This window comes from Centropristis striata, chromosome 21 (genome assembly GCF_030273125.1).
Source record: "Centropristis striata isolate RG_2023a ecotype Rhode Island chromosome 21, C.striata_1.0, whole genome shotgun sequence".
Taxonomy (NCBI): domain Eukaryota; kingdom Metazoa; phylum Chordata; class Actinopteri; order Perciformes; family Serranidae; genus Centropristis; species Centropristis striata.
This window is the reverse complement of record NC_081537.1, coordinates 6,750,191-6,761,706: the sequence shown is the minus strand read 5'-3', so window position 1 is coordinate 6,761,706 and position 11,516 is coordinate 6,750,191. Positions and strand designations below refer to the sequence as shown.

Sequence of the window (11,516 nt, the reverse complement as noted above, 5' to 3'; positions counted from 1 at the left end):
TAAACAGAAAGACATAAGAAGTGGAAGAACAGACTCCAGGTTCTGACCTTGGCTTCGTGTTTGACCAGCACCTCGATGACATCATTGTGGGCTTTCTCCGACGCCACGTGGAGCGCCGTCAGCAGGCTGATGGAGCACATCCACACATTAACACACTTTTTAAACACATTTTTGTTTTCTATTTGCTTTATTTCTAAACTAAAAGCAAAATAATACCAGTGAATTTAATCAATATAAGACCTGAGTACCAAGGTTATTATAGTTAACGAAAACTAACCAAATAACGAAAACTAGAATTGAAAAAACATTTTTGTTAACTGAAATAAAAATAAAAACTAGAGTTTTTAAAAAAAACATAACTAACTAAAACTGCATTGTGTGGTTACAAAACTAACTAAAACTAACTATGTCCTTAGTTTTTGTCTTTGTCAACTTTTTTCATATGTATAAACCTTTTTGGTTGATATGAAATCTATTTCATCTATCTGGTTTTATGACTTAATAAACTTATTGGGGCTGAGATGGATCAGACAAAGGAAATAAAGGGAACATTTATTGTGACTTTTTTTAATCTGGCACCCAACAAATACCCCATTACAAAAAAACTAACACTAAAAATAATAAAAACTAAACCAAAACTAAGTATTTTCCAAAAAATAAAAACTAATTAAAACTAACTGAATTTGAAAACCAAAAATCACAACAAAATTAAAACTTAAACTAATGAAAAATCCCAAACTATTATAACCTTGCTGAGTACTCACTCTTTGGTCTTGTGGTTGACGTTGGCGCCCTTCCTCAGCAGAAGTTCACACACTTGTTTCCTCTTCGGGTACGGAGAGGCAGACGCACAGTGCTGAGGAGCGGACAGATAAACACACATAAATACACATTTGTTTGTTTTTGGTGCAGTAAAAGACGCTAACTCAGCAGTTTAAGGATGATTACAGAAGCCTGAGGAGCAGAGAGATCTCAGCGGTGCATTAAAGCTTAAATTTATGGAGAAAACTGATTGAATCTATATTTAATTTAGCTGTTTGTGTGTAGATAAGTGAAGGCGTTACCAGAGCGGTCTCCTGGGTGTGAGGGTGTTTGAAGCTGACGGTCTCCAGGCTCAGATGCTTCTTGACTCGCAGCAGGTCGGCCTCTCTGGACGCCTGCAGCAGGCTGAAACCTCTGAACTCGTCTGTCACAGATCCAGAGAGACAACAGAGTCAAACAATAGATAGATAGATAGATAGATAGATAGATAGATAGATAGATAGATAGATAGATAGATAGATAGACAGACACTTTATCTGTCACTGTACACAAGAACAACAAAACGGTGTACAGTATACTCTAATCTATAAAAGCAAGAAGTGTGTGTGTGTGTGTGTGTGTGTGTGTGCGTGCGTGCGTGCGTGTGTGTTATTGTGTTCTTGAAAATGCTGGAACTGCTGTCACATTTTTGTTTGTATCTTTTGTTTCATTTTTTTATAACTGTAAATCTTGATATATTGACAATAATTAAATGCATTTTAAATGTATTTTAATCCAAAGGGTTAATTACTGTTCATGATCATTAAAAAATATATGTGTTATATTAATGTTATGTATTTATTCATTCATTCATTTATTTATTTATTAATCGATTTATTTATTTATTTATATTCAAACTGTAAAAGACGGCCTTCTGCAGAGTTCTAAATTATTTTTACCTTTTTTAAAATACATTTTTAAACCTTTTTTAAAATACATTTTTAAACCTTTTTTAAAATATTTTTTTGCCTTTGTATTGATTCCCTATACTATGTATATTTTTCTCTTTCTATTTTCCTAACATCATGTGGTTCATTTATTTGTTTTTGCCTTTTTTTCTTTACCCATTTTCAACCTTTTTCTAAACAACTTTTTATACTTTTTTCTTTGCATGAAATAGTATAATCCATTGTAACGTGTCAGCACAGTGTTATATTTTTATAGTGGTATTATATTAGCGGGTTTGTCGCCCGCTGTGATGTTTTTCCAGGGTTGGCCCTGAGTAGCGTTGTGTAAAGACAGATGTGGATGGAAACGTACAGGCCAGTCGCTCTTTGAGCTGCGCTGTGGGAGCGAGGTCCACAGAGCTTTTATTGTGACAGTTGAGGAAGTTTGGGTCGGCTCCATAGCTCAGCAGGAGAGAACACACCTGGACACAAACACAGGGACAGTCACATAAAGCACCGTCTCTTTACTGTAATACAGTATACTTTGAGATCAAAATAAAAAAAATTGAAGTTTACATCACCTCACATTCCAACCTACCAATTAATTTGAAAGCCATAGATATATTTTTATATTATAGCAATAAAGATAGGAAAATTCAATTCTTAATTAATTTGATTATTCTAATGGCCAAATTCCACATTCACAAGGCCAAATTCCAAATTCAATAACTACCTTGAATGTATTAAAACAATTAATAATAACAAATTAAATAAAAACATAATTCAAGAAATACTTGGAGAAATGTAATATGTCATGCATTTTTCTTTTTTTTCCCCTCCTTCCCGTTTAATTTAATTATTTTTATTATTCTGTTTAATTTACCCTTGTACTGACTTATGCACTTCATTCACTTTGTCTCATATATATTTATTTTTTCATTTTGTGATGCCAGACTTTGCTTGTTCTATCTATAAAATTTTTATTTTTTTTTAAATGGAAAAGTTGTCCCCTTCGGAAAAGTCCGCTAAAAAGTGTTTCAATATGGCCTCCTGGAGGTCATGTGACAAATTAAAGCATTGCTATTGGTTCCCAATACGCTTCCCTCTTTTTTAAAGTATTGCATCACTCAAAAAGATGCATTGTAGAAATTTGACAGGCCAGAAATGGGCAACACCGTACCATAAAGGGTTAACAGTTTTCCAGTGGATTATAAAACAGTGAGGTTTGATAACCAGCCCTACATTACACCTATAAATACTTTTTTTTCATACTTTAATGGTTATAGAAATATAGCACACGTCCGCTGTGTGTTATAGGCTGCACCGCGTGAATTGATTAATAATAAAAGTCAGACTCTGATCACTGCTCTGAGTTTAGACTCCTGCTGCTTTTCAAATGAAAACATCTGAAGCACACCGTGCTGCGTTCACTGACTCCCGTGTGGACGATACTTCATCATGCTGCTGTTGTTAAATTACGAAAATCAGTAAGTAAAACTGGAAACAGAAGAGTTAATGGTACTGTACCTCAGCACGGTTCTTGGAGGCGGCTTCATGAAGAGGAGTGAACTGCCACAGGTCCATGGCGTTAACACAGGCACCATGCTGAACACAGAGAGACACTTTATTGGTTTAAAGCAGGGGTCTCAAACTCAAATTACCTGGCAGCATCAAAATGACCAAAAAAAGACACAAAAGTACTAAAAAAAAAGACACAAAATGACCAAAAAAGACACTAAATTACTTTAAAAGACACAAAATGAGCAAAAAAGACACAAAATGACTTAAAAAAAAGACAAAATGACCAAAAAAGACACTAAATTACTTTAAAAAAGACACAAAATGACCCCAAAAATACACCAAATTATTTAAAAAATACACAAAATTACCAAAAAATTATTACTGATGTATTATGTCTTGACAACCCAATGAACTGTGTTACTGGGACATTAATGAGATGTTTTAGTAAAGTAATTTTGATTTTGATTGATTTTGATTTTGATAAAGCTATATATGAAAAAAATAAATAAAAACAGAATTTTCTGTTGGATTTTCAACTTTCTGACCCCCTCAAACAAATCAAGTGTGACAAATGCTTTTGTTAGCAAAAATGATCAAATATGAGCTACATATAGTGATTTTCATCTAAATAATTTATTCAACATGTCTACACGATATTTTTTAAACACATAGGAGGGTTGTTTTTATTTTCATCTGATTAATATCAGCCTCACTGTTCATTCTCCTGCAGATTCATTTACTGATAATAACACAACATTTCCTGCTGCTGCTGTGTTACATAAAAAAAAAAACTTGAACATGAAGAGGCTTTTACTGTTTACTGTGGCTACAGGAAACACAATGTATTTGTTGAGTGGTTGTGTTTGTGCAAGATGAGACAGAAGGACAAATGAACAGAAAATAATAGAAAGCTCTGCCAAAAAAATATTTATTTTTGTGTACCAAAAAATAAGTTTAATTCATTTACACTGGAAATACATAAAAAATAAAAAATAAAATAAATAATGTGAAAATAATAGAAAAAATAAATTGCAAAAGACAAAAATAAATCATATATAATGAATGAATACAAATACAAATACTATACACAAAATAAACACAAAAAAATTAATAAAAAATGCAAATAAATAAATAATATATAATAAATACAAAATACAACAATAAATGAATTAAAGAATCGCAAAAAATAATACAAAATACAAAAATAAAAGAATGAAAAATACAAAAATAATACAAAACAATAAACACAAAATACAAAAAATAACACCAAAAATAAATACTAAAACAAATGAAGAATGCAAAAAATATATTAAATAAACACAAATTACAAAAATGTATAATTAAAAATACATACATTAATAAATAATTATATGATAAATAATATTTTTCTCTCAGTGTGCTTGACATTCTGTGCAACATGTGACATTCTTTATCTTTCAAAAAATAAATGAAACATTGAAGCAAGTACAAATGAAGAAATATAAAAGAAGCGTACCTTCACCAGCAGCTCAGTGACCTCATAGTGACCGTATGAACAGGCGTTATGAAGAGGAACCAGATCCCTGAAACACACAACAACACTTATACTGTTACTGCTACAAGTGAGCCCTGACCTGCTTCTCTGCTTAAAAATAAATATAAAACATATCATCTTTATATATCGTCACACTGTAAAAATAATCAGCTAAGTCATTTTTTTTTATCAAAATTATTATTTTTGCCTAAATCATCTCCTCCTGACTCCGGCCACCTATGGTAAAATCACCTACATCCTCAGTTGTGTGTTAGGAGTCGGGTCAAAAACTCAAAGTGTATGGTCTGAAGCTGCAAAAAAAAAAAAAAAATTATATATGTGTATATATATATATATATATATATATATGTGTGTGTGTGTATATATATTTTTTAATTGTTTTATCTTTGTATTAATTCACCAATGTATTTACTTTCCTATTTAACTAATTTATTAAATAATTAAATTTTTCATTAATTTTTAAAAATGCTATTTAAGTGTATGTATTCCTTTTTAAAACAGCCAGAATTTTTGTTATTTTTACAAATAAACAATTTGTAAAAATAAAAAAAAATTCTGGCAGTTTCTGTCCTCCATGAAAGCGTCTTTGTAGGAAACATAGTGATCAAAAAAAGAAACAGACGAAAATGTGTCAAAATTTAGTTTGGTGTAGCAGAGCCTAAAAAAATAAATAAACAAACATGCGACTCAATGCATAAAGTAATAAGCCATCTCACCCCTTGTCCTTGGCGTGGACATCAGCCCCGTGCTGCAGCAGCAGCTGGACGGTCTTGACGCGGTTGTATCCGGCTGCCAGGTGTAACGGAGTCGACTGAAACAACAGACACGTCACCTGGCGTCTATTTTACATCAGTGTAACGTTTGAAATCATGTTTATACAGTCGTGTTCAAAATAATAGCAGTCCAATGTGACTAACCAGATTAATTCATGTTTTTAGTATATTTTTATTGCTGCATGGCAAACAGGGTTTTGCACTCCATTTTAAAGCATTGGAGATCATTTTAGCTGAACAGCCTATAGTTGTTTGCACCTCTTTATAAGTTTTCTCCTCTCCAATCAACTTTATAATCAAAGTACGCTGTTCTTCTGAACAATGTCTTGAATGACCCATTTTCTTCAGGCTTTCAAAGAGAAATGCATGTTCAACAAGTGCTGGCTTCATCCTTAAATAGAGGCCACCTGATTCACACCTGTTTTTTTTTTCCACTAAATTGATGACCTCACTGATTGAATGCCACACTGCTATTTTTTTGAACACACCCCTTTCAACTAATTGCCCAACAGCACAGCCTTAAGAGCTGCATATCACGAATGCTGGGTCTTGTTGGTTTTCTGAGAATCTACTGCACCTACTGGTAGCTTGTTTGCCATGTAGTAATAAAAATATACTAAAAACCTGCATTAATCTGGTTAGTCACATTGGACTGCTATTATTTGGAATACTACATGTTTGTTCTACTGTGTTGCATGTCTTGCAATTCTGCGTTTCTCTAGAAAAACAAAGTATACAACAAATATTGGCAGTGCTAATCAAATATGATTTTTTAGTTTTTTTTTTGTGAATCTAAAATAAATCCTCAGAAGTGACTTGTTTACCTTTCGTCCGTCGCTGGCGTGACAGTTGACGTTGAGCGGAGTCAGCAGAGCCATCAGCTTCTCTCCGTTCCCACTCCTGTTCACACATCAGGGGATGGATAATAATATATTATATTATTATTATAATGGTGACTGTAGTTACTGACCACTTGTCTACTTGTGAAACTAGTAGAAACTAATTCTGCCCTACAAAGTCTAACTGCAGTAACTACATTTTGGTCAAAAATTGAGCTTAATTTATGATAATATTAAAGCATTGTTTTAACTAATAAACAAGAATCTGAGTCTGATCAGGTAGATTTAGTTACAGATCTATTTACTCATTTGTCAGTTATTATATTATATTATTATATAACCTTTCAGAGACTGAAAGTAAGACTACGTTACCTTGCACTTTCCAGAAGCTCATCTTTCCTGTATTCACCTGAAAAACAGGAAAAATCTGATAAATATTGTCTTGTTTTTGTCAGCATGTTCACTGGAAAAGGTGCTCTTCATCATAAAAAAATTCATTGTGAACAGAAAAATGAGGATTTTTGGCCTGTATTGTATGTATACATGTTTTTATTGTACATATTGAATTATATTATTATTATTATTATTATAGGATACATAACAATACCTGGAAAAAGGATGCAGATGGTTCATTTACATTTGTATGGATGTTGATTAATGTACATTTTTCAGATAAATAAATGAACAAACAAATAAATTAAGTGGTCTTGTTGTGCTCACCTGTCAGAACCGCTTTGGCGGACGGTTCTGCCAGATCCAGAGCGGTCCGTCCGTCCGTGTTCCTGATGGTCAGCTCGGCGCCATTCTGCAGCAACACTACACACACACACACACACACACACACACACACACACACACACACAACATGAAATGCATCACATACTACTTTCATGAAGCTGTGATTGGTTTACTTGGTGCCACTTAAATCTAGTTACACTCAGTTATTATAAAACAAATATGTGAGGAAAACAAAATCTGGCAATGAAATAAATCCTTAAATTAAAAAATTAGGCAATACATATAGAAATACAGGACTACGTTTTTTAGTTTAGTTAAGAAAAAAAACACTTAACATACACAAACAATATTGAAGGTGATCAAAATACAAAACAAACATGACATCACTCTCTAGTGGACAAACTGTGTCATGGAAACTTTTCTCATCAGTGAAATCAGAACCCATGAAGTTCAGGATGAGTGTTTATATTTACTCATCATTGAATCATTATTTGAACATTAACCCTTTTATTGGAGTATTAGACTATGTTGTCAGTGTTTGAATGCTTTTCATTCTGTCTATATACCACTTAAAAAATGTTTACCATGCCATGCTGGTACACTGAAAAAAAAAAATTTGGCCCTGTAATTATTATTCCAATCATCTATATAAATTCTACAAAGAAACACGAATTCAGTGCTTTTACTTTAAAAAAAAGCAGTTTTTCATGTAGTGCATTACTTAGTGATTGTTTGTTATTATGTGTCTTCAGTTTTGTCTGTAAATTGAATCATTTGTTCCAAGTAATATTCACTAAACCAGTTCACTGGCTTAATTAGTTGATTATTTCCAAGTAAAATGTAATTGAGGGACATCAGTGAATCTGCAATTTACTAAAAAAAAGTGGTTCTATTAAATAAATATTACTTAGAAACAGCCTGAGTAAAGATTACAAACACTTGCTTTTTTAAAGTAAATGTCACTCCAATTTTTTTCAGTGTATAATTATTTATATATATATATATATATATATATATATTTATACATACGCCGATATGATCTTATAATTATTTTTCACTTGACAGGTTTTGCCCGTCACACAGAGATCAGAGGTTTGAAGTCCCTATCTGGACCTTAGATCACTTTGTTTGTACCTATACACACGTCGATCTTGCCCTTAATAGCCGCCTCGTGCAGCGGAGTGTAGTTCCAGTTGTCTCTGGCGTTGGCGTCCGCCCCGTGCTGAAGCAACAGACTCACCACCTGCACAAAACAACAGCAGATGAAGGTGTTTGAAGTTTGAAACATTTCACATGTGGCGTTTGGAGGGCGAGGGGCTTCACCTCGGCGTGGCCGAAGGAGCAGGCGTTGTGGAGCGATATGAGCCCTCCGTCGTCTCTGGCGTGAACGTTGGCTCCGTTCTGGAGGAGGAACTCAACAACGTCTTTACGGCCGAAACCTGAGGAGGAAGAGACAGACAGTCACTGATCATAAACAACTGGGTAGACTGGAGCAATATGAAGCAAAATGGGGTAAAAAAAAAAAAAATTGTCATTTACTTTTTATTGGTTTTTGAAATGAACAAACAAACAATCAACGTGAAGACCTATAGGCAAATACAGAAAATATCAAGGAAAAAAGTAAAAGTGTACAAAAGGGGATTGGAAAACACCCAAAAATAAATGAATAAATAAAATAAAAAGGGGAAAGGTACAAAGAAATGAAAGTATTCTGATCGTCCAATCTGAGATTACCTGAAATCCGGTTTTAAATATTTACACTTTCTAAAAGGGCCCTGAAGGGGGTTATATAGCGGAGAGACATTAGTTGTTGATAAATATATACTGGTGCTTCTTCTTTTTCATGTATGTATTTATGTTTGCTATTATTATTCTTAACCTTTTTATTTGTTAACAAACTATGTCTTTCATGCAACGCTTATTTTATTTATTTGTTGTATTGACCTTCCTTGATTCAGTTTTTGAGCCTGAGACGTAGTTTACTCTATGTTCTGTATGAGTGAACTAGATGTACATGGAGGAGCACGGTGAGAGATGCTTGTAACCAGAAAGGGATCAGCACTGATGGTGATGGTGTTTGGTTGTTGTTGTTGTTGTTGTTGGGGGGTCGTTAATCACACAAAAAAAATAAGTCACTGATCATTGAGAAGCCCTGTGGTTTATTATTCATATTCAGTCTAACCCCTCAGATGTCTTTGTGTCTCGTTTTGTTCCATCTCAATAAATTATTCAGTGGATTTACAGTAAAGCAGAGCGCTGCAGCAGTTAGCCACGAGGTTTACAGGGAGGAAGCACTTTAACTCAACCCTCTGAAATCTTCGGCTATTATGTCCATTAAAACAACTGTTAAAAAATCTTCACCATGCCATGTTGGTATCAGTTCTTTCAGCATTACCTCACCTATACGTATGTCCTGATAATTAATTTTTAACTTTGACTTACTAGATCAAAATAAACAGATTTTCAGTGAATATTTGTCACATGACAGCAGAATCAATCATGGATATGTCGAAACCCTCAACAATAATTTCTGAGTAGCCCGCCCCACCTCCCCCTTCCTTTTTTTAAATTTTATTTTAATTTTATTGTCATTATTATTTTTTATTATTATATATGCTTTTATTTTCTTCCATGTATTTCATCCTTTTGGTTGTTAATCTTTTTTTTATTTTTATATTTGTTTTTTTACTCTGTCCATTTACAATTGTCAGTGCCTGTATATATATGTATGTCTATGTTCGTATGTTCAGGCAGTTGTTTGTGTTGTGTCATGGGTGGATGTTGTACAAAATAAAATCAAAGATTTTCTTCCTGTACAGTGATTGTCTTTTACATGCTTTGTCATCAATAAAAAGAGCATTGAAAGAAAAGGAATCATAGATTTGTCTCTGAGCAGCTCGGAATTTATTGTTTTTAACAGGATTATTAATTAAATGTTTTGGTTACTTTTTCTAGCATAAACATTTGTAGTGTATGATCCGTTCAAAGACCATTGGAAAGGTCAAATTTCGGTGATAATGCCTGTTTTTACAGTTTCTTTCTACGATAAACTGTGTATTTTAAGTCCTTAAAAGAAAACGTACTTTTCAACGGGGTTCAGAGGATTTAATCATCATCAAGGTGCAAACATCAAGACTTTATTCTGATATTTAATTGTTCTGGTGATTATAATACAAATAAAAACGGGCTGTCTGACAGGAAGAGGAGGAAGTCGTCAGCATATAATGTAATTTTATGTTTTTTTCCAGTACACAGATGGCTTTTTTTCTAGATATTATAAGACATGAATGAAACAGTGAACAGAGAAGCAGACAACAGAGTCAGATGAACGTTTTTCAGACTTTGTCGTGTGTCTCACCTGCAGCAAAGTGCAGCGGGGTGGACTTCCTGCCTGCTGTGTCCCGGCTGTTCACGTTCTCCGCTGTCATCAGTTTACGAACTTGCTCCAGGTCTCCGCTCCGACAGGCCTCGAACAGCTCCCTCTTTGCCTCCCCGGAGGCCCCGCCCAGCTCCACCTCCGGCACCACGGGCCCCGGGGACACCGCCCCGCCGGCGAGACCGGACACGCCCGAACATCTCCGACCAGACGACATGGAAGGTGGCGAGCAGCCTCGTCCCCGCTTCAGGCTGCCGGTTCTAGAGAACTTGGAGTGCGAGCAGCAGGCGGCAGAACCCCAAAACCCCACGGCCACAGAGGCCATGCAGGACGGAGAGCTGCGGGACCCTACAGAGAGACGGGATGTACCACTTAAAACATGTTTACGATGCTAAGTTTGCATCCGCGTAGATGGCACTAGTGATCCCGATCCCAAAAATTTCCCCGGGGGGCCATGCCCCAGGACCCCCATACTTTGTTTGGGTCCCCCCCATCATAGCCTCAGAAAATCCTGTGGGAAACTCTGGTTCTAAAGCAGGGGTCTCAAACTCAAATTACCTGGGGGCCACTGGAGGCAGTATCAAAATGAGCAAAAAAAGACACAAAATTACTAAAAAAAGACACAAAATGACCAAAAAGACACAAAATTACAAAAAAAGACACTAAATGACAGAAAAAAACGAAATTATTTAAAAAAGAAACAAAATGACCAAAAAAAGACACAGAATTACCAAAAAAGACACAAAATGATTTTAAAAAAGACACAAAATGACCCAAAAAGACACAAAATGACCAAAAAAAGGCACAAAATGACCCAAAAAAACCCACTAAATTACTTTTAAAAAAGACACAAAATGACATACATAAGAGTCACACAAGCCTGTCAGAAACATGACATGACAAGTATCATGAGCATTAATGTTACTTCAAAGTGTCATTAATGTTCATGACACATCCCATGTCATGTTTATGACATGCTCATGTCACTCTTATGTAGACACCTTCAAAATAAAGTGTTACCATATCTTGCTTTAGTCACATAGGCAT

General features: G+C 34.6%; 1 protein-coding gene across 1 annotated transcript in view; it reads right to left on the bottom strand.

The window, feature by feature from the left end:
• Positions 1 to 11,516, bottom strand: part of LOC131959006 (poly [ADP-ribose] polymerase tankyrase-2-like) — a 31,625-nt gene that overhangs the window by 19,433 nt on the left and 676 nt on the right. Inside the window, exons 2-14 of the mRNA XM_059324088.1 lie at positions 10,452 to 10,817; positions 8,417 to 8,532; positions 8,228 to 8,336; positions 7,076 to 7,171; positions 6,728 to 6,764; positions 6,341 to 6,416; positions 5,460 to 5,554; positions 4,705 to 4,771; positions 3,216 to 3,293; positions 2,062 to 2,170; positions 1,065 to 1,186; positions 765 to 856; positions 48 to 126 (exon numbers count right to left, since the gene is read on the bottom strand). Of these exons, the coding sequence (XP_059180071.1) occupies positions 48 to 126; positions 765 to 856; positions 1,065 to 1,186; positions 2,062 to 2,170; positions 3,216 to 3,293; positions 4,705 to 4,771; positions 5,460 to 5,554; positions 6,341 to 6,416; positions 6,728 to 6,764; positions 7,076 to 7,171; positions 8,228 to 8,336; positions 8,417 to 8,532; positions 10,452 to 10,794 (1,419 nt within the window). The 5' untranslated portion in view covers positions 10,795 to 10,817. The remainder of the gene's footprint in view (positions 1 to 47; positions 127 to 764; positions 857 to 1,064; positions 1,187 to 2,061; positions 2,171 to 3,215; positions 3,294 to 4,704; positions 4,772 to 5,459; positions 5,555 to 6,340; positions 6,417 to 6,727; positions 6,765 to 7,075; positions 7,172 to 8,227; positions 8,337 to 8,416; positions 8,533 to 10,451; positions 10,818 to 11,516) is intronic.